This window comes from Pinus tabuliformis, chromosome 3_1 (genome assembly GCF_031772625.1).
Source record: "Pinus tabuliformis cultivar Carrire ecotype Pingquan chromosome 3_1, CPIR1, whole genome shotgun sequence".
Lineage (NCBI taxonomy): Eukaryota > Viridiplantae > Streptophyta > Pinopsida > Pinales > Pinaceae > Pinus > Pinus tabuliformis.
Window position 1 is genome coordinate 252,008,665 of NC_142301.1, and position 24,671 is coordinate 252,033,335.

General features: G+C 39.4%; 1 protein-coding gene across 1 annotated transcript in view; it reads right to left on the reverse strand.

Moving 5' to 3' along the window:
• Positions 1-6,823: 6,823 nt before the first annotated feature.
• The window catches only part of LOC149186742 (TOM1-like protein 3), a 28,334-nt gene continuing 10,486 nt past the window's right edge, over positions 6,824-24,671 (reverse strand). Inside the window, exons 8-10 of the mRNA XM_089411114.1 lie at positions 8,673-8,758; positions 8,269-8,457; positions 6,824-8,020 (exon numbers count right to left, since the gene is read on the reverse strand). Of these exons, the coding sequence (XP_089267240.1) occupies positions 7,051-8,020; positions 8,269-8,457; positions 8,673-8,758 (1,245 nt within the window). The 3' untranslated portion in view covers positions 6,824-7,050. The remainder of the gene's footprint in view (positions 8,021-8,268; positions 8,458-8,672; positions 8,759-24,671) is intronic.

The following is a 24,671-nucleotide window of genomic DNA, read 5'->3' on the forward strand; positions in this document are numbered from 1 at the left end:
AGGTGCAGAATCTTGTTGGCGTCGGGATTGCGCAAAGCCTAGAGGCTCAGTTTTTCAGGTTGATGAGGTATAAGGCGCTGCGGATAATTTGCGGAGCGAAGCTGGTGGGGTATTGTGGTCAAAACAATGCTTAACAAGGCAAGACCAAGGAGGAAGGATTGCTAGAAACAAAATCGAGACTCAGAGGGAGTCGAACCGAGGACTTCCAGGAGGGAAGTAAATAGACTCAGAGGAGTCGAAAGAAGAGAAGCAAGATGGAAGTGAATGGGCTGAGAGATCAGGATAGACTGGATAGAGCTTCCAACTTCGTAGTCTGGAAGACCATGATCTTGTCCATTCTTGACAGGGATCGCATCAAGCACTTCGCCTTCAAAACGATAGAGATGCAAGTTGACCCAACTGAAAATGAAAAGTATGAGGAAGCAATGGCTAGGGAAAAGTGCATCATCCTTGATGGGGTCAAGGATCATGTGATGCCGCATATTGCCGAGAAGGACATGGCAAATGAGATGCGGGAGGCCCTGAAGAAATTGTACCAACATATTTCCATGCAGAGGAAGAAGTTACTTGAAAAGCAATTGTGGTCATGCCATATGCAGAAGGGAGAGAAGATAGATGTCTTCCTGGGTGGGTTGAAGGAGATCCGTGATCAGCGAACTTCCATAGGGGCCACGCCGGATCAGGAACTGACGGTGAGAACTGCATTGAACACAGTCTCAGAGGATTGGGAGGTATTTCTCCAGAGCATACTGGGTAGGTCGAGCCTTCCATATTGAGAGGAACTGTGGGCGGCTCTTCGTCAAGAAGAGATCAGACGGGTGACCAAGGCGGGGAGTAGCGGAAAAGGGGCCAGAATCAAAGAGGAGGAAGAAGAAGATGCAGTTCTCGCATCTACGGGAAAGCAGGAGGAGAAAGAAGGACCTCTCCAAGGTCAAATGTTTCTGTTGTGGGGAACTGGGTCACTATGCGAACCAGTGTTTAAGGAAGAAGAGTAAGGGAGAGGCTTATGAGACCAAGGCGGCGCCAGCGAGGGTAGAGAAAGAAGTGGCAATAGATGACGATTGTTCTATGAGTGTTCATGCACCACTTGAGAAGAAGTGGGGAGACATCGAGCTGTAGTCAGCCAGACTACAGACGATGGGGGGCAGGTTCCTTGAGGTACCCAATCTCTTAGATTATAACTTGCTACGAGAGCCCCGAAGAGTAGCAGGACTGGCGGATGTGGGTAGAGATGGATGCGGATGAAGCGACAGAAAGTGTTATAGTGCAAGAGTCGCCAGACAGCGTAAGGTAATAGTGCGAGATGCATGGAGTTTTTGCAGCGGCGCAGAGGTCAGTGGAGGGAGCACTTGTCAGCGACAGAGGGAGCTTCAGCATCAGGGGTGTTTCTAGCGTGACAGAGATGACAGAGTTGCGAGGATCAGTTACTTACTTCTTAGTAATTGAGTTGCAGTGCAACGGTTAGTAGTGGATGTGGTATGGGTAGCACAATGCAGCATGATGAGAGGGGGCGCAGTGCAGATGTAGAAGTGGCAGTGGCAGTCACAGGGCCATGGGCAACAGCACGGATGCAGAAAGAGATGTCGTACAGATACAACAGTAGCAGTGGCAATGGCAGTGGCAGGGCCATGGGCAGCAGTAGAGGATGCAGCGTTGCAAAGGATGTTGGGCGGGGAGGCCTAGCATCAGCACACGGATCGATGTTGGATGATCAAGGTGATACTCAGTGAGGAGTATTACTAGAGCACAGTGATCGCTAAGAAGGAGTGTTGATTTGGGGTAGCATTGGATGTGCTCTAGCCACGAAAATTGGTGGAGAGGCTAAAGCACATGAGATCTCCAAGACCCAGATAGTGTTTGGGGTAGAATCTAACCAGTTTGGGAGAGATTAAAATAATTAATATTTTTAATAGAGTTCCTAAGTCTAAACTTAGGAAAAAAATATTAATGGGTATTAATATAAAACTGGGATAGAATGGTCCAAAAGTCACGAATCAAGCCAAATTTAATCTCAGTCGTTGATTAGATATTTAATCTCAGCGATTGATGGACCAACGAGAAAAGTATAAGAAGAGGTTGAGGGTCAATTGGAGAAAACACCAAGAGAGATCAAGAACTCGATTTTCTGCGGCAGAGTTTGCTAAGGAAATTGAGTGAGTGATCTCAGTTGCAGCTGAGAGGCAGTGAATGCATAGTAGAGAGGCAGAGTTAATACTAGGGGGATCAGCGCAGAGCCAGCTAGAGGCGACGCAAAGGCAGCCAGGGGCTACACAGAGTCGGAGAGGGCCAGCGTGTGAGACGCAAAGGGTCCAAGGTCTGACGCAAAGGCTCCAGAAGCTAACGCAAAGCCCAGAGAGGCTGACGCATGGCCTAGAGGCAGCGCTGGGAGCATTTTGTGGCATAGACTGAGAGTTGGAGCGTCGGATAAGTTGACGCAGTCCCTATTAGAGTGACACAAAGCAGCAGAAGCTGCATTATTGTTGTGGGATCGTTCATCCGGTGTTTTAGCCGGAATATCTGTCTCCGACTGAGAGGGAACACTGCCAAGGGAATTTTATGTTGGGCGCCAGAAATGGCACCCAAGTTGTATTCTGAAACTTCATAATAATAAAACCCTCTAAATCGCTACACCGATTTTCCCGCATTGGGTTTTTCTGGGGACATTGGTCCAAAAATAACAGTGTCACTTATGTGCTTTTTTTCTTTCAATTGATGATCTGTAGATGTTGATACTGTACTTGTGTTTATTTTCAGTGTTTACATGGTAAATAACTTGCTAAGTAATTAAACAAGTAGGAAAAAATAAACCATATAGTACAAGAAGAATTTCTAACGGGTTAAAACTTAGAAATTCCAACATGGTCGCAGAGTGTGGTTGCAGATCACAGGATAACTGAAGGCATCAACCAAGCAGAGCAGTAGCAGCAAAAAACAGTTGTCCCGAATGACAGAAATTGTTCTTAACAGAAAGCATCAAGGAAGGGGTGACGCAGAGTGCCTGCATCGTCAATTCGAGCTAGGAGGAGGATCAGCGCAGTGGCAAAGAGGAGCGGCCCTGACCTACGCAATGCTCGGTCATCTTTCTCAGCCAGGAAGGATTGACGATGTGGCCAAGAGGTGCAGAATTTTGCCGGTGTCGGGATTGCGCAGAGCCTAGAGGGTCAGTGCTTCAAATCGCTGAGGTATAAGGGGTTGCCGATAATTTGCGGAGCGAAGCTGGTGGGATATTGTGGTCAGAACAATACTTAACAAGGAAAGACCAAGGAGGGAGGATTTCCATAAACGAAATTGAGACTCAAAGGGAGTCGAACCGAGGACTTCCAAGACTTCCTCATTGTCGTGTTTTAGGGGGTTGTTGTGTTGCGTGCCAGATACTTATTTTTGTGTACTCCATGTCTTGTGTCCTCGTGTCATGTGACTTAGTTTGACATGGATCCAGTGCACTACCTTGCGCCTTGTGCATCTCCCAATTCCCATGTCCCCGATCCCAAAAACTTGGTGGAATAGTGAATAAGAAGGGTTAGGTTGTACGAGTAACACAACTACCTTGCCAATCAAATAAAACGGTATTATTTGTAGACGAGACCTCATTTTTTATGCAAGGGCATCAAATGAGACCGATTCCCTTGGACCTGGCCAGTGAAAATTATTTACTAAAGAGGGTTGGACCTCTTAAATTTACTTTAATTATTATATGTTTGCAAAAAGTTGTTGGAGTGCCTAGATGTCAAAATTATTTACTAAAGAGGGTTGGACCTCTTAAATTTACTTTAATTATTATATGTTTGTAAAAAGTTGGAGTGCCCAGATTAGCAGTGAAATGATTAAGTTTGTTAGCTTAGGTGTGTGTTAGGCCAATTAATTAGGGATTGGTTTGTTTGAGAAATTTGATTAGATAGGAGTATTAAAAAAGATGAGGAACACATTTTTTTGAGAGAGACTGAATGTAGATCAGGCCATTGGGGGAAGAACAATTTCTGTTTTTTAGTTTTTCCTTTTCATAATTGATCAAGTGGAGTTTCATGGTGTATCTGTCATCATCCTATGTCAACGAATTGTTTGCTTCAATTGATGAAAATCATTTTCCTGTAATGTCATGGTGAAATCCTGTAATTGATCAAGTGGAGTTTCATGGTGTATCTGTCATCATCCTATGTCAAGGAATTGTTTGCTTCAATTGATGAAAATCATTTTGCTGTAATGTAATGGTGAAATCCTGTAGATCGATATCCAATAAATTGTGTATCTATGAGAAGTTATGTATCTAAACAAGATCAATCAATATATCTCCTCAATATTGTAAATATTTTATCCTAACTGCATATTCTTCTGATGATCTAGACCTCTAAATTTCGAATTTGCTACCATATGTGTTTGCCATTGCTCAAAAGCCACCAGAGGCAGAAGCGTCGCGCCAGTTCAGGTCCGGTTTTGACTGACTTATAGGAGTCCATTTTGAATTCTGGAACCTAGGTCAAGTAGCCCCACATGTCTACTTTCCAATGAGCCATCAAACTCGAGAAAGTACCCACGGGAAGGCCTCCAAAAACTGAATTTGCCAACCTCACTCAGAAGCCTGTGGATTGAACAAAGGGTTGGAATCCTGTGAGAGTGAATGAGAGCAGTGGTTCATTATTCGAGGAATTGAATATTGGCGACAATCAGCCATCAATTTTTCTTGTGTCCTTGAAATTCAACTAAATGTTGTGGTGGTCATCCAATAAAAACCGCGCCCAAAACAAGCCATTAGGCCAACTCAAATAGAGAAAAGATTCGCTAATCTTGTTTTAATTATATTAATTGCCACTCGGTGGAGCTGGTTCATTCGATTGTTCAGGAATTGTTGTTAGCAAAGTGGTTAGCCATGACCGTTAACAAAATTCACGGAGTGCTGAAGTTCTGAGTAACTCGGATACAGATGATAGAGCTCTGTGGTCCTCTGCACCAGTGGGGCACGTAGTTGACAAGATGTAAGTCCAACATACAAGCCCATGTGGGATCAATGGACACAAATGGAGCAGTGGCCTGAAAATTGTAGATATAGTGATCTGCCTCCATTCAAGGAGACAATCACAACGCTCGGTTTATGCATGTTTTCATACCATTGCATGATAAACATAGTTAAATTATTGATTTGGAAAAGATTAAACACAGAATACGTAATGGATCCATGGTTCACATGTAATTTTTCAATATTAGCCAAAATCGCGTTTCCTATTTTATTTAAACGGGCATGTAGAATTGGACTCCGCTCAAAAATATAAATTTGCTCCAATAGACCTCACTGCACATGAAAAATGTTTCAACAGAATGGACAGTCAGAATAGAAACATTATTTCCTATCTGAATGACCTTTTTAAGAGGTAAACATACCCAAAACGGAAGCAAATTTATGTAAAAGTGTCAATCAACTGAACCTGCCAAACAAGACTCCATACGGAAGTACATATCCAATCATTATATAAATTGAACTATACAATAATATCTGACATGCCTTTGCTTGTTCCACTGTATAAACTGTGCTGAAGATTATTACATTGTAGAAGACAAAAAAACTTGGAGGGATTTTACTTTTGGTCTGAATTAACTAGAAGTATCTCCCAGAGTGACTATTTTGCAGTGTACCAAATTTCCAGGGCATAGACAGTGAGAGCAGGGAAATGGGTCCAAGGGACGTCTGGAGACACCTCCAAAATTTTTAGGCTGCATCATGAGGAACGGAGCCATTGGGATTTTCCTGGTATAGGTGACCCTGTCCTGAAAATTATGAACAAAAAATTTGAAGATATGAAAACATAAATCAAGTTGATACATCTAAAAACTAACTGGCGTGACTAAAAAATATCTAAAAGTACCTCCTAGCGTGACTTTTTTAAGTGTTTCAAATTTCGAGGGCATAATGAGGGATGGGACCATTTGGGATCCTGGCATAGGTGACCCTGTCTCTAAAATCATGAAGAAAAAATTGAACATGTGAAAACATAAACCAAATTGATACATCTAAAGACTAATTGGACTTCATCAATCACCACTGCAATTTCTAGTACGTATATGATACAAACATATTTGCAAATGTCAGACAGCTTGGGCAGCTTCCTTGACACTCAGCTCCAATACTCAGCTCCTTAAAACCTCAGCTTCACACCCAGCTAGCACTTTACCTCAACTCAGTGGCAACTCTAAAGAGTAATGGCAAATGTGAAATGGATGGCAAGGTGAATTAGGGTATAGACTTTGGTTTAGGTTTTTTTTACCTTTTCCAAGGGAGAAATCTGTTAGGGGGGGGGGGGGTGGATGGGAGGCCATCTAAGTATCCGTCCCCCACCCAAACATGCAAAACGTTTCTCTGTGCACGTAGTTCCAATTTTGGGGAACACTGCAAAACATCACACATGGTGTCCTGCCGTCACAGGTGCATTCGTGTAATGCGAAGATCGATAACATCCATATAATGAACTGCCAGTCATCCAAAGGCATCACTGCAACTTTAAATGGATCGTTCCTCTCCAGCATGTAAGCATTACACTAAATAGTAAAAAACAGTGTATTATAAAAATCACTCGTCAATGGTCATCAATTTACATAAATAAATAAATAACTGTAAACAACTTATTAACCACGATGCAGCAAGTGTAAACAATTTTCAGAAGAGATGATGCTCATAATACTTGTATATTCAGAAAAGCTTCTCTAAAATAGTTTATTCCTCTTTCATAGGCACTCTAGCACCACTAGCTTTATCCAATAGCTACAATATATTTAACAGAATTTTGGAATTTGCACTGTTTTCCCTGGAAGGTAAAGGCCATCCTACTTAACAATATACAAATCTACAAAGATTTGGGCATGTAAATTCATGAAACATAAATCACAAAATAAATCAAACAGTAGTGCTAAGATAAATATGAGCACATGGCGAGCAATTAACCTCGATGGAACAAAAGCCTATACAGTAGATTCTCTAAAACAATGCCTACGCCTAAATCATCTCGTGTAACAAGCTACACAACAACATAAATACCGACCATCCCATGCAACAAACTCTATATTTTACAAACTTCCACTTTTACCAGATGAAATCTTATCTTTCGCCTTGGCCAAGTTTACCAAGTCTTCAAACAGCTTATCTTCAGGCTTAACTTGTCTAGTGGAAGTTGAAGAATGCTGTGAATATGAGGGAGTTCCATATGATGTGTTGTATGTGCCATCATGGAGTGACAGGTTTTGAGCCCTTCCTATCAGATCATCATGTGCAGTTTCAGAATAACCATGCATAAACTGGCCAGGACCTGAAGAGTGATGCTGCTGGAAAAATTGTTGTCTCTGGTTGTAAAATGCTGGAGGGGGTGGAATCACTGGTTTGAGATTGCTGCCATATACAAGAGGCTCTTGCTGACTGTCTGCTACTTGCGGTACATTCTGTGGAGATTGAACATCCCAAGGAGCAGGTGGAAGACTTCCAGGACTTTTCTGTGCAGGCACATTCAAATTGACTGACTGTGCATCATGTACGAGAATTGACTGCTGTGGCTTATGGGACTGCCCTGCTGGATTTGACCATTGTAAAGCGTGGCCAGCATTGTTCAGACGTGATTCCTGGCCTTCAGGTTGAAACTTTTGATATTCATGCTGCTGTGTTGAAGAAATCGCCAAAGAGTTACTTCCATTTGGATGATATGGTTGTTGTAGCACTTGGGATGAAGAATATGTTGGCTGTGTTGTCAAGACATCTTGAGCACTTGGTTGTGAATTAAATGGATATGGAGCCTGTTGGGAAATGGAACCTGGTGAGGTCTGCATGTATTGCCCACTGGGTGGGCTAGCTGCTGGTGGAGTTGCAGTAGTTGGTGACTCGTAAGCATCACCACTGAGAAAATCCAGTGTTTGCTCAGGCTTGTTAGATGGAGTATTGACCTTTTTCAGTCCTGGTGGTGGAGGTAACAATGGGAGTGGAGCAGCAGGCTGATTCCTCACATTGCTACTAGCTTTATCTTGAGATTGTGTATTCACTCTTGAAGACCTAGAAATCACAGAAACAAAAACATTTTTTGGATTTGAATAAGAAGCCTGCCAACTGCAAAAGATACATTCAAATTACAGAAAAAAAGTAAAAGTAGAAAGCACTTGCAGCTTCCCTAAATGCTGGCATGTATGAGAGCACACCTCCTAGCAAAGCATGATTTGGTGTGATTTCTGAAAACTATGATAAAAAAGCAAACTATTAAACAGAAAGCATATGTACGCATTCAGCAATGGCAAATGAGCTACCTCCGAGACAGTTGAACCAAATCATCCTCTGTCTCATCTTCCTCGTTGTTGACATTAACAAGAGAAGGTGAAGGAGCTAATGTCTTTTCCCATGTAACAGGAGCTCCTGCAACAATTGCATCATGCTTTCCAAGTACACGCTGCAGGTCATCATTCAATGTAAGACCCTGACAAAGAAGCCCCTCATCCCTGCAATGAATTTTGACAAGAGTGATAACAACGAAAGAATGAATTAATAAAATCTGATCATCTTAATAAACATGGAAAGAATCTAGTATATTAACAAGGCATTATTCCTAACAAAAAATATACTAAGTTTTAGACAGTCATAACACACAAGTATAAATTTCTATCAACAATAGAAAACCAAGGACTTGAAAAAAATGTTGAGCAACAGAACATACGAAGTTGTATTCACAAGATGCATCACCCGCTGCTTGTAAGAACGACATTGTTCTACAAGATCTATTATCACTTCCTGCTTTATTCCCTGCACATACAAACAAATCTAAGTACTCCTTGCTTCCTACGATTACAGATAACTATACAGGTCTTTCAATCTTATCAAAGAAAATTGACAAGCGTTTAATCAAGGCAGTTTTCCATGCTTTAATGGTAATATATAAAATGACAGGATTAGGGGAAGACACACAAGGATTCCACTCTATGACAAAAAGTGAATTCCTCAATAACAATTAGGAACAATATTAGTTACATCACATTTGATTTTAGATTCAATCAGACAGTACAAAAGGATTTGAAACAACGTGATGATCCAGCAGAGGATACTGTATATTCCACTTTGTTGATGACAATTTAATTAAATCCCAAAAACACTTGATATGAAAAGCAGTTGGATGTTAGAGAGATCCCCTCCCAGTACCTCATTTAGGGAAATTTGGTAAAATAAAGATAACTGATTTGAAGGACAGATTTGAAGGACAGTTACTTTGTAAAGAAAACAAAATAAATCATAGACTATTAACAATGCACAAACGAATTCATATTTCTTCTTCATGCTGTTGGACTCTACCCGGTGTCCTTTTTGTTTTCCTATGAAGCCAATGACCTGCTCCTTGATCATCCTAGCATTTGACGTCCACATAGAGTCCATCTGTTGGTCGTTGCTTATATTCTCACTGTTGTTTTTTATATTCTCCAATTAATTCTTTAAATCACAAATAGTGTTCTATCTTTCTTACACTCCATTAAGGTGTGGGGACAGGGGATGGGGTTTCAAGAATAACTGTCGAAACCACCCCTCAAATAAATAAAAAAATTATATATATATATATATATATATGCGTGACACACACACTGTAGAAACCACCCCTCAAAAAAACAAAAATAAAAATAAAAACAGAATATATATATATATATATATAAAATATAACTAGTGACAACACTGGACACAACAATGGACAGTGGAAATATATATATATATATATAAATAACTTGGTGACAACACTGGACACAACAATGGACAGTGGCAAAATATGAGATTAAAACAATAATCAAATCTTCGATGATACTAATCATACCATGTTCACCACATTTAAATGATGAAATTCAAAGTCTGGCTCATTTAATGAGTAGCCGAATAAATTCATTGAAGTTTGGCAAATAAATTCATTTCAAATTTAATTTTTCTAAACTAGATTTCTCTGACCATGATGTGGCTAGCACACCTTACCCCTAGATGGGAAAAATCACAACTAACACGATTTAACTCAAAATCGTTTGGCTACGAGGTCTCCAATGAGGGGGATCTATTCTGCCAAAGATGCCCACAAGCACGAATAGAAGCAGAAGCACCAACACGAGCTTGTCATTGGAAAGACTTGAACCCTAGTGCGAGAAATATCAACGTTGACACCAACACAGTGAGTCAGAGGTTACCCACCACTTGTGGGTAGTATGCACAGGAGAATTTTTTCTCCTAAGATGGTCCTCAGCCGGCAGCCAACAGCCCCCATATAGCTCGATGTGCCAATTTCTCTGCCACCTGAGCCAGCCATGCGGTCCCTCGCCCATCTATTATGAATGTATGATTGAAGGTGGGCCTCCCAACCCCAAAGGTATGGGATTTGAAGGCGGACTTGAAAAGCCACCTACAGACACTTTACGCCCAATCATTCCGGATAACGCTTGCATCCTCTGTCTTACCACGGACTTTTTATTGGTATAATTGAGTAATTTTCCTTACTTGTCATGGGCATGAATTGGGCATGAATTGGTGGGGGATTCGGCGGAAGGAGTGGGTTAGGCTTCTATTTTTGTCTCCAATGTCCAATTTCATGGTTACCCTTGTATCCTAGTCTAGTGAGATCTCTTTTACTGACCATTTGGCTTTTCCGTTGGCACTACATGGGAAATCCCAATTTTGGTTGTGTAGTCCCACTTCCTGTTCCACCCATTTTAGCCCCATTCATCTATTTTTCCATCCAGGTCCACATGTGTCCACTGGGTCCAAATAGGGTTAGTGTTAAAATTGGCAACTAAGGCCAAACTCCACATGGGTCATCTTATTTATGACAACTAATATTTTTCTTGGGTTCCTCTCTCTAAGAGGTGTTGGATTGATCTAAAGATAGTCCGAGTCCAAATAGGGTTAGTGTTAAAATTGGCAACTAGGGCCAAACTCCACATGGGTCATCTTATTTATGACTACTAATATTTTTCTTGAGTTCCTCTCTCCGAGAGATGTAGGATTGATCTAAAGATAGTCTAATTCTAACATGTACAAATGAAGTTATGAATTTATTTTGATTATGGTCAAATTGTCAAAATCGGCCAACAAACTTATGTAGGCTCAGAAGTCCAACAGTCATGTCTATTCATCCTCAATGTTGCATATAAATAGAAGGTGACTTAGCCTCATTTGGACACACTCATCTTCACACTTCTCTCTCTCTACTCATTGATTGGGTATGGATTTCTAAGCCTCTCTCTCTCTCTCACACGTCCAAAATTTGAGAGCGAAATTTCAAGAGGTCAAAATTTCAAGAGGTCGAATTTCTGGACAATTTGACCAAGAATTGACTAGCATGTGTTGACCTCCTTTGACTGCATTTTTGTGAGGGCTATCTTTGTTTGGGCAAGCCGCATTTATGGGCACAAAAATCGAGGCCAAACGTTGAAGATTGACCAATGTTGATTGCAACTAGGGCTAACCGCAGGTGGGTTGTTTGACCAGACTTTGACTGGGCTGAATTTGACTATTTTGAGGGTTGTTTTATCTTGCTGTTTGGAGGCTGAAGTTGACTAAAGTTCACTGATTTGCTGAGGATCAAATCTGTCATGTTGACCAGCATTGACTTTTCTGATAAAGCTCTTTTGTTGCTGTTATAAATTATCAAATTTGTAAATTGTACTCTCTCTGCTAAACTATTGAAGACTAAAAGAAGATTTGATCAAGGGTTTCCCCACATTGGGATTTGTCCTTGGCTGGTACCACATCTTGCATCCTCTTGCCTTGGCTTGTCTTCAACTCTTTTGTTTATGTTCTATCTGCATTTTACTATCATGTTGATGTGATTGCTAATCTAAATATTGATACTGGGCTAATAAAGAAATTGAAGTAAAATTGCTCTAAAGCATAGAACATACCATTGTTGGCTAAAATTAACAATTAGCCTCCCCCTCCCCTTGTCCACACTTTGGGTCGGGACTGGAATGATGCCCTGAAGGTTGATGCAGCTAAAAAGAAAAGAAAAAGCATAATTTGGCCACTCTCAACAAGAAATGTACAGTTGAGACATACATATTTAGTGCGTGGGTGAAATCCAAACATGAGATCTACCCCTTATCCATGGCCATCACCTTAGTTCCTATGGGCCCTAGATGAGCCCCCTCTATCATTAAGGAACCCATGATTGTCCCAACCCTTGGTGGGCAATGAACGACCCCACCTTAAGGGGGTATCATGCTCTCATCCCCTTGAGCCCCAAGCAATTATGAAGAAAAAGCAATAAAAGGCAAAAGGCATATGAATAAGGGTGGAAAAACAAAGGTCGGGGTAACTCATGTACCACGATTTGCTCCCTCCTATCTCACATACCCAGGTGTGGGTTTCCTTTATTATAGCTACCCTTTAACCTTGACATGTGGTCTAGCTGATTCCCCTGATCCCCACTCCATTCCATTATATATCATTTTCCACCTACCACTTAAAGGATGTACCATGGACATGTCACCCCCCTTAAAGGTTGAAAACACCTAATAGAATCCTTGGTTAACCCTCTATTGAGCTTGGAGAGACTTGTACATGTCAAAGCCCACTATGGAAGGGCATGCCACCATGAAGTGCCCCCATTGATCCCATGACTTGTAAGACTTATTACTTGAGTATTCCAATGATTTGTTGTATTGGAAGACAAGGGGATGCATTGGATCTTATGCAAGATTGCAAGTGGGTCTTCATTTGTGGTTTGGTCTCCCTATACAAGGCGTAGCCCTATAGAGGGCCACATTGGCACTTGTAAGGTGAGCAATGAGAGCCATGGGCCTCCACCATAGCAAATATCACTTCATGGATCCCCAGCACCAATCATTGATTGTTTGTGTTCCACCTTTTTGGATGAGGATGATGCACCTGGTTCACCATGCCTAGATGGCTCTACACTTGCACCATACACTTGGCAAACGTTCCAGGGTCTAGAGGATGTCACCCCCTGCGGAAAGAGGTCTTCCATCACCATCCTAGCCCCTTACAGATGGTCTACAAGCATATTTTTGATCCACTTGGAGACCCATGAGGATGTTCTTGTGCCCCCACACCCCCTTGGGAGAACCACAAGTCCTTGCTTGGAAAACAAGGGACCAACCCCTTGTCCACTATGTTGGGAGTCCATTTGTACATCATGGCACCCCTTGGACTTCATTAGGCCTCCTCAAAGGTCCAACGACTCACTTTATTGATCATTTGGTCCTCTTGAGATGCTTATTCATGTACTAATGAGCTATTTGGTGGACTTGTCACCAAAAGTATTGTTATTATGCACATTATTTTATTTTAGGGGCTCAATTAGGCCAATTTAGTTAAATCGAATTCATTAGTGTATAAATAGATGTGAGATGATTCATTTTCATCATGATCACTTGGGTTATCTCCCCTCGTGAGAATTTCGCTATCCTTCTTGGAGTACGAGTTTGGATGAATGGATGAATTTTGGTGTTTGGATTTGTTTCATTTTGTCTTGGAGCTTCTCTATTAGCATATCTTGATGATTGGATATACTCTTTCTTACATGTAAGTGCTCGTTTAATGCTATTCTTGTTATTTAACTTTGTCACATGCATATTGCTGGGATTTTCGCTATAATGGGCTGAAATTTACTGCTTTTCTTATGCGAAATTGTGGGAATTTGATCTTTTATAGCATTGCATCGTGTCATGGGCCATGTATAAATGAGTGAATGTTCCTAGAGATAATAATAAGTGTCAAAAATTATCTTGATAAGTCATCAAATATTGCAAATCGAAGTGTAAGGACCTTGAAGTTGCTTCTCTCATGCCCTAATCCCATGTGAAGTTGTTTCAAGGCATCCTTGACCAAGTGAATCTATTTCAAACTACAAATTCTCCTTGACTCCTTCTCTCCCAAAGGACAAGGCACTAATCCTCCATTGGTGATCATTTTCAATACTTATTCTTCTCATCTAGGGCATCAATTATCTCACAATCTAGCCATCCAAAAACTTTGAGTTTTGTTCCACAAATGCATTGAAGTTTGTTCTAGAGGACCTCCAAATTTGAAGCAAATCCGACAGTGGGATCTTGAGATATGGCAAGCCCTAGCTCCAGCATTGTTTCTTGCCCTAGATTTCCCTTAGCTAGTGACCTCATTTGAATCATTGCATTCTGCTCCAAGAAGATTTGCCCATTAATCCTCCTTGAGTGACCAATTCCACTTGCTTGACCCAATTTTGGGTCCACTTGGTCCCATGTGGTCCCCTAACTTTATAACTCCAATCCCACAAAGATGACATAAAAACCAAGTCTCCATAAGGATTTCAGGCTTAGAGAACATCTCTTCAAGATACATCCCCAAACCCTAGCCTCAAGAATCCCTTTAGCCCTTCCCTAGAGAGCATACCACCTTGCTTCCCAAGCAAGAAATCCATACAATTGAGTCTCTCTTATGAATAGGCCTTAGGAATCACCTTTCATTCTTCCATAGATATATTCATCATCGTGATTCCTCATATATCGAGTCTCCTCCCATCGGTAAAAGCCCATAAAGAGCAAGGAGCCTTAGTCGAGGTGACAATGGGCTATCACTCAATCATTGCCCTCGACCTAGTAGTTACTCTATAGGATCCCCTCCTAGGACCCCTGCTAGTTTAAGCGGTAACATCACCATTGACTTCAAATTTAATCTTTGAATAAAATCATCAAAGATTCCATTCCATGCAATGAAGCACAAAAAATTCAATTCCCATATCTGCTCACGATCTTCCCTCCAGTGATTAGACTGTTAGAAGGTAACTGGCTCTGATACCAATTGTTGGAAATATTGAGAGGGGGTGAATCAATGTTTCATAAATTTCAACAATTTAAGCATCAAAACAATTAACCAATAACATCACATCAAATGAACACAAGATATATATGAACAATATATTTATATTGCAAGGGAATCTACAACTTCCAATTTACCAGCTACAACTGGAAGGGCTACAACCCCAAGATTTATTAGCTCCCACCGGAAGGAGGCAACAACCTCACGAAGGAAGCTACAACTTCTTTCCCTAGCACCACCCTGCCACCCTCAACAATAAAAGATAAAATAGTTATTTCTTGGGCTCCCATACCAAGGATAATGACCTAAATACAACAATACAATCATTGTTATCTCTACCTAAACATATTCAACTTCATATCTACTCCAAAAATATGCCACTGTAACTTTGACCTCCAAGGCAACAAAATAGATTCCAATTCATACCTTCTATCAGTTGCTTTAGATATGCCTTAAAACAGACCATGGGTTGTGCTTTTAGTAGCTCAGATCTTCCGTAGAAACCTTGCCTCAAAAAACACTGTTGATCTGCCTCAATAATGTAACTCGAATTTGCTTCAAGACTTCTACAAGGTTTTGACATCAGGATCTGCTCCAAACTTCTATAAGAATCACTTCAATATTTGCTCCAAACTTATACGAGAATAACTTAAAGATCTGCTCCAAAATTCTACAAGAATAACTTCAAGATATGCTTCAAACTTCTACAAGCATAACTTCAAGATCTGCTCCAAACTTCTACAAGAATAAATTAAAGATATGCTCCAAAATTCTATAAGAATGATGTCAAAAATAACTTCAAAAATTGTGCCAAAATCCTTTAAAAATATGCCAGAAGTTCTTCCATAGATAGCCTCCCGAGTATAAATGGTTTGGATCCATAAAGATGCACATGAATATATATATTTTTCTTTAATATTTGAATATTTTATGTATTTTTGGTTGACCGGTTTTTTTATGGTTCCACTCTGATTCTGATCGATTGCCAGTTCAGAGGGTTTTCTGGTTCAGTTGCGATCACATTGATTTTGATATTGAGCCTGCTGTAAACTCAATAGATGTAATAAGAAAAAAAGAGCAATTTTTTACCCCCAAGAGATGGGAAAAACCAAGGTTGCCTCCCAACAGCAATATATGATTTGTGAAGATAGAAATCCCCAACCCTAAAGGTTTGAAGAGCCAAAGACTCACAAAACATTGAATTTGTTAGCTGCTAATTTCAGCAACAGCTTTGGGTTTTCAATTTTTTTCAAATGACTCAGGTAAGCTGAGATAACAATATTACCAGCCTAGATCCATCTTATATCCAAATCTACCAAGTGCCAAGAGGGATCAAATCTGGAGTTAAGATGGATCTAAGTTGGTACTCTTACATAATGGATTTCCTCAAGCCTTTAAATAGGCTTCATCGTAACAAATACAATGGACAAATACAATGGGCTTGTAAACCACAATCAGTAAATCCATCAAATGACTAACTCAAACTAATATATAATTATTATTTTTTAATTTTATTTTTATTTTGAATAATTTGACCAATCAGCATAACATTACATTACATAACGCATTACAACATCGCTACCATACTAGGCTATAAAGCACCTCTTGGCGCAAAAATAACAAACAGCCTTAGGTCTTTAGAATTTTATATGACTGCAAAATATCTAGTTTAATCCATGTATAGACCTTTTAATATAAGTACATCAACCAATCTTAACTACTCATATATGTGAACTGTACAAGAACTATAGGCATCCACTTGAACATAGATAAGTGTCTGCCAAAACCCTCTTAATGCTAACTAAACATCTATTAGACTTAATCGGGTATCATAATCATCAACATTATCATGATCTTTCAAACTCAACATCCCATCATCAGATAATAGCAAAACATCCTGCAGGGATTGAACAGTAACCATTAACTAACAATCCATTCAAAACCAGTGAAACAAGAGTCGCCAATCACTTGCGAGTGCTTGCGATTCGATCTCGGATCAGCAACCAAACAAGCAAATCTATGTCTCCACGAGACGAACTCGTGTTGACTAAGTTTGACTCGTGGTCAACGCAACTTTGACTCCCGACTCGGCGATTTGCAGACAACTCGCGCAATCCACTCGAAAATATTAGGTAAAAATTTTGCTCTAACTTTTTTTTGCCTTTTCTTCTTGTCATCACCCCCTTCAAGTTCACTTATTGATTTTCTCTTGCCGCTATCACGCTTGGAGACTGGAGTTCAGCTTCACTTCTCTTATTGCCCTCCTATCCGAAGACGTCGTGGATCAACTACAACGACGCCATTGTCACAATAATTTGTCAAGGTCACAGTAACAGTGACATTAAATCTGCGATTCTTATTTAATGTAGCTCACACAAAGAAGTTTTAACAACCATTTTCAGTTCACAGACAAGTGGCAATCTTGAGATAGAGGTTGGAGACTTAGTTTGGATTCATCCTCCTTGGTATGCCTTTAATCTATTTGTGCCTTTGTTGGTTCTATGATGCCAAATTTGATGTTTCCTATCTTTTTATGCAAAGTTTTTTTTGTTATTCTAGGAAAAATTATATTAGCGACCTCAATCTCACATGTCCAGTACTTTATAATGATTCACATTTACACCTTCCTATCCACTGACCTATATTCCACAAAAAGACATATCTGTAACCTTGATATTTGATCATTGTCATCGCGTTGTGATGCATATCTTCTTGTCACTGTAAAGTTTAGTATGGATGTCCCACTCGGAAGTGAAACAATTCATTTTGCTTACTTACCAAATCAATCTGAGAACATCACAGATACATTTTCATTTACAATCAGATGAAATGAAAGAATAAAACGTATGAAGTCATGAGACCCTCTATATTTTTGTTGCATCACATCACAAGTATGTAATATGATGTTGCGTAGTATTATATTTTTACCTAAAAACAAAATTAGGCCTAAGAGCTAAACATTCAATGTTTCTGAATTGTAAAATAAAAACAATGAGGTTATGTACAAATACATTACATGCATCATGTCAATGTTGAATATCAATAAATGCATTTTACAGTTTACTGCTACATAAATTTGGAACAGGTTAGGGGACATAAATATTTTATATTGAGATTTAAAAGTTAAAACAAAAAATAAATATAAATGTATCTTTTAATGTCTTCATTATGATTAAGAAAGTTTGCAGGTTCGCATTGATTTCATTTAATTTTTCAGATATCTGGATCATTTTTTATTTTTTATTTTTTGTGTCTATTACAACCTACAGGAACCACAAATTAAACACAAGTCCAAAACAGCGATAATGTCGAGGGAGAAGGACTTTGCATGGGCTTATTGTGACCAGACTCCCGGAGACCCCAAGCTCCTCTATAAATTTTGCGAAGTGAAATGTACTGGAGGCATTTATAGATTCAAGTACCACCTTGCACAGATACCCGGCCATGGTATAAGTCTCTACAACAAGGTTGACCAAGATGTCAAACACCAAGCAATCTTGGCCCTTGATATGTTGAGTCAGCATAACGCCAAGAAAGCAAAGAAATGTAGAAATAGGAACTTTTGAGACTGGCCATTCTTCTTCCAATACCCCCTTGTCATCTCCCTTTGTTGAATCCTCAATGTCGGGCCCAAATGTCCCACTGGTGTCTCAAAGTCCAAGTCAAACTCAAGGCCAAATGAATCCTCCTACATTCAACACCTGAGGTGGAAACTTAAACACTTCTTTTGCTCCCCACACAAAACCCGGTTCCTAACTTGCTTTGGATGCCACTAGTTGGAAAAAAATATACATAGTCAAGTAATGTCACATGGTCTGGATTCGAATTCGAATTCGAGTACAATTAAGTTCGATTCGAGTTCGAATTTTTTGATGAGGTTCGTATGAGGTTTGCCATTAGGTTCGTTGATATATATAATTTTAAAAATATATATAAAATAATTAAAATTACATAAATCTTTTATATTCATTTAATTAATATATATTTATAATTTTTCATATACTATACCAATAAATTTATAATTTTCCGGAAATATAAGTTATATTAATTTATAATATTTAAAATAACAATACCCTAATTTCGTTAATGAAATATAATTTAAAATATATTAAAAATAATTCTCGTAAAATATTTAAGACTCTGAGCGGCCCAGTCCAATGTATTTCTTTTCTAAGTTCCAGTAATTTGAAATTAAAAGATTTGAAATGATGCATTAGGGAATTCAAATGGCCTGTATTAAAGTCTTAAAGGCATTGCCATAAGGTTTGTATATAATTTAATATGAGATTTAATTTGTTGTTTTTCAAGCGTGACCTGTGACATTAACTTTAATCCCCCCACATCTCCCTATCGGCTTGCGGCAGGTCGTCGTTTGTAATGTGGGTCCCAGCCTTAACCGTTGCAGGCTACCAAGGTAATAATTATTAATAATTATAGTCTTGATAATAATAAATCACGTCTAATACTGCATACCATAATTTAATTTAATTGAAATTGGTTAAATAATGTTTTGTAAGGTTAAAGCAATTTAATTTAAATGTCGATCTCAAATAACGTTAACATAATTTAAGGTTAAACATCAATGTATGTAATTTAACTTGAAGTATATCGATGTTTAATTTAATTTAAATATCGATATTTTTTATTAAATAATGTTTTGTAAGGTTAAAGCAATTTAATTTAAATGTCGATGTCAAATAACGTTAAAGTAATTTAAGGTTAAACATCAATGTAATTTAACTGGTGCCAGGAACTAAGATAAAGTCGAACCTGCGCGAACCTAATCGAACTTTAAGATTTTTTTTTGAAATTCGCCGAATTTCAGACCTCAACCTTTAGGTTCGATGAACCTTGTGACACTGTAGTCAAGCAAGGAAGGCCATTGCTAACTTTTGGTACTATTCTGACATACCTTTCCACTGTGCTAGAAATCCTTATTGGCAAGCTATGATTGATGCAGTTGCTATTGCAGGTCCAATGTTCAAAGCCCCTTCATCTGAGAGCCTTAGGACAAATGTGGTGTTAGAGAGTGTTGAAGATGCCATGCTTGTGCTATCTAAGTTTCATTCATCATGGGTAGAAAGAGGATGCACCATCATGAGTGATGGAGGGACAAATCAAAGGAATAGAACTTTAATAAATTTCCTTGTATCTAGTCCAACAAACACAATGTTTCTCAAATCAGTGGATGTCTCAAACAAGGTTAAGACTACCCAACTTATTTGTGAAATAATGGAGGAAGTTGTTCAAGAAGTGGGAGAAGAACATGTACAAATTGTCACCGACAATGCAACTAATTATATGGTTGCTAGTAGACTTTTTGAGATTAGGCACCCCACTAATTTATGGACCTCTTGTGTTGCCCATTGCATAGATTTAATGCTTGAGGACATTGGTAAACTTCATTGGATACATGAGGTTGTGGAGAAGGCAAAATCCATAACCAAATACCTGTAGAATTACACAATTTTCCTAAACACCATGAGAAAATACACAGAAGGTAAAGAAATTGTTCGACCCGCATTGCCCAGATTTGCAACAAATTTCATATCTTTGCAATATGTGGTTGAGCAAAAGATAAATATGAAGAGGATGTTCTTAAGACCTGAGTGGATGGCATCTAAACATTCCAAGGCTCTTGAAGGCATTGAAAGTGTTGCACTTGTGTTTAATGAAGAGATTATTGTTGTGACAAAGTCCCTCATCAAAGTTCTCAAGTACTTCAAGTCTTTTAACTTTTTCATTTTTAAAGTTTCATATTTCATTGAATTTGAAAGCTTGAACTTTCAGGATGGTCGATGGTGGCAAACTTACTATGGGTTACATTTATGAGGCGATGGATCTCGCAAAGGAGGCCATCAAAAGAAGATATGGGGATGAGGAGGCCAAGTATATGCCTCTTTGGGACATTATTGATGCACGTTGGGATAGGCAATTGCATTGCCCCTTACATGAGGTTGGGGAGGTTGGCAGAGGACATATGACATGCATTGAAAGGTGCTTCCCTGATCAAGAAGTTCAAAGTCATGTCCTTGCCCAACTAGAAGATTATAGGGCGCCGGCCAAATTATTTGCCTATACCAATGCTATACGAGAAAGGACTAAGATATTGTCAGGTACCCTTTGAGGCTTGAAGGCTTCATCAATTCTTAAAATTTGTTTAAACTTTATTCTGTATTTTAAATGTTTTATTAAATTTTGTTTTCCTTTTAGTATTTACTAGTTATCATCTTTGCTTTGTACTTACTACTTACTACTCACGAACCCTTGCCACTTGCTAGGTCTTTGGTGGCAAAACTTTGGTAGTGATACACCAGTTTGAAGAGATTCGCCATTTGAATCTTAAATCAATCATGCAGTGCTTCAAGTTGTGAACACAACGGGAGCATGTTTGAGAAAATACATTCTAAGAAGCGCAACCGATTGACACAAAAGCACTTAGATGACCTTGTATTTGTCCATTACAATTTACGACTTCACAACAAGCAAATACTAGGTGAGAGTTGAGACACTAAACCTTGAGGAACAAAAGGCTTGGCATAGTCATGCGTAATTGTATTTGAATTTAGAGGTTTCATAATTTGATTTGCACAAAGTTCAAACTTTAATTCACATTTCCATGTCTCATGATAATGATAGGTTTGGATCATTCACCAATCGATCTTGAAGAGATAGATCTGCAAACTACAAATACAGCAGATTGGGTCCAATCAAAGGAGGCTCCTCTTTTAAGCCTAGATGACTTGGAGAATTGAGGGTCAAGCAAGTGAAGGAGTGAGAGGAATCGCTTCTAGTTCTCACTCTTAGAGTCTAAGTTATTGTTTTTTTACTGATTAGTATGCAATATTTTGTAGAGTCAGGACTCAGTACTTTGGATCATGTTTGGACTCATAACATGAGATACTTATTCAATCATGATATTTTGGACGTCTATTGATATTATACATTGTTTGGACATGGCTTTATTGAATATAAATGAAAAATGTTTTTTTAATTCAATATGTGTATAACTTTATTTGTTGAATTCACCGATTTTTTCCCAATCCAATTAATACTCTTCACTCTTTTGCCTCGTCAAGTTATTGTCAATTCCGAGTTTGGTAACATTGTTCAGAACTATGCATCATCAACAAAACAAGATTCATAGGAACTACATTTGACAGAGGAATTAAACACAAAGAATTCGAAGTTATAGAAAGAATCTCAATTTCAGCCAATTATTAATCATCCAAAGCTTGTAATCACTCTCCTCTATCATTATCTCCAGAAATAGATACAGAAGCGCCTCTACGTTAACTCTCTCCTTTATCTTAATATACACACAAGGGTTACTTGTCCTAATTATCCTGATGACTAGGCAAGAACCCATACATTGCTTATTTTAATCAAAAGGCATACAGTTATGATTTATCCAATAAAGGGAATCTATACCCAACAGAAGCAAATAAACCAAAGATGTCATGGTTTCAAGTTGCTCTTCTAGAGAACTGGAAAGCACAGAGGTTGGTTACCCAAATGACTTATAGGATAGGAGTTAACCCATATGCGATCTTCAAACCAAGTTTTGGATGAATGGTTAGCTAACCTCTTGGCTTGGATAACTAGTAGCTTGAAATGTAGCCTCTTCAGCAAACCTCCTAGCAGAATGAACTTATGATGGAATGTTCAATGATGGTTGCCTAGATGAGTTCATAGCACCAATAGACTGCATATTCTAGTTTCAAATATGGCAAAATAGGTGGACACCAACAACAAAATCTAGGGAGTGCAGGTGGAGAGTAGAGGTTGATGCCAAGTTTATGTTTTTGGTGTTGAAGCAGGAATTGTAATAACTTATAAGTCAATTGTTGAGAGCTTTTGCTGGTTTATTGGAACTCTCTTTTGAAGGGGTGTGTCGGACAAGCAAACAAGAGGCTCCAATATTACGCTAATATATAACCATGAGTTAGTGTTTGTAACATGTGACCACTATTATGTTAGTGATTAGGTTATATAAAGTTTAGTGGTTAATAACATGTGATCAATATAACATTAGCATTTGTAACATGTGACCAATACTAATGTTAGTGGTTATGTTGCATAAATTTTAGTGGTGGATAACATGTGATCAATATGACACTGGTGTTTGTAACATGGGACAACCATTAATGTTAGTGGTTAGGTTATATGTATTTTAGAGGTTAATAACATGTGACTAATATAGCATTAAATGATAAATTTAGAGCTAGGTGGTTAAACCAACATTAAAATCCTAAAGGTACCATAAATCTGTAAAGTGGCAGGATGTACATGGAAGAATATATAGTGTAAGCCTGAACGTGGACAGCCTATCTCAGGCTAGCCCTCAGTTATATTATTACTAGAGTATTAAGAAAACATAATGTCTCATTTCTCTCCACTGCCGTGTTTCACTTGTATGTGCATTCAAGCTTACACTATGTAGTTAAATTGTGACAGACCCAACCATGGTTCTCTTGTAAAATGCATTGTAAACAATTTTACAAAAATAAAATTTAAAGGGGTACTGAGTCAAGGGACACAGATTACAGAGTTGAGAGGAGGTTGCTTGCTTGGGATGTCAATGGGTTTCTTGTGCAGAAACCTGAACTGTTTTGGGACAGCCATTAAGGGTTGGTTGGTGAGCCTTAATGGACTGGTCAGGGAATTAATTTGGGCTGCAAGGAAGTACGCAGACCATGCTGTCTTGAGAAACACTTACAAGGCAAGGAGAACTAAATTAATGAAGCTGACTGTGCTGGCCGCAAGGTCAGAAATCAATCCAAGTGCAGAAGAGAAGACATCAGTGAAAAGAGAAAGAGACATGCTCACTATCATGGACACAGGAGAGACAGAATACTCACTCACTCGTTCAGCCATACAGGATTCAGCATTCAGCAAGAAGAGAGAAGGACAGTGAATGGTTTATGTTGGTAAGATTAGTAGACAGGTGGTTTCTCCTTGGTGAGGAGCAATGCCTCTCTAGTCTCTGTAAAGCCAGAGGGTGAAGATGGTTTTCTCTGGATTCCCTCAGTGTTGAGGGTGGAGGAGTGTGTCCTTGGAATCCTGGAGGGAGAGCCTCTGAAACCTTCTTGTTGTTGATTTACAGTGAGTTCTGGATTCCCTGCGTGGGTGGATCCACTATGTGTTGGTTAAGGGTGGAGAGGTTACTCTCTGGATTCCCTTGATCTTGCAGTAGAGGCTCTCACAGCCTTGCATTTTCAATAGTCTTGCAGGTCTTCGACAAGCTTCACAGTGCTACTAGATATGACATCGTAGGACTAAGTGTACGCCTTGACCTGCTGATCAAAGAGGGACACCAATCTCCTCAAGATCCTTTTCATATTTAACAACCCCTGTAGATTCAGGAGGAGTTGTTTGGTAGTAAGCTCAGGAGGGTAACGCCCGTAAGGGGCTAGCAGTTCATAAAGGCCATGTAAGGGGTTAGCAACTCATAAAGGCCACGTAGGGACATTGGCCTAAATCATGTCGAATTCAGAGCTCTGCAACCAAACCCGGAAGGAGCCCATGCTTGACGGCGATGCAATGGAGTTGCACGAAGACCTAACTTATAACCAAAACAGATACACCAATGCAATTGGCTGGAAGGAAGACCAAGATTTGGCAGGCCCCAATTGGCTCGCTTAGATCACGCTTTATCGTGGTTGGGTATGGGAGGGCGACTTGACAGGGGCAGTGTCTTGGACTATCCCTTGTGGACCAATCAAAGGAGGAGAGGGCAGCGGAAGGCCCACAAGAACCATGTTGTGATGCCCCTTACCCATAACGTCATTGGAAAATGTGGCGGGGAGGCGCAGTTCTCCTGGTCTGTCAAATTTGGTAGAGGAGATGTGGATCGCTAGATGTGAGGCCGGAACCATGA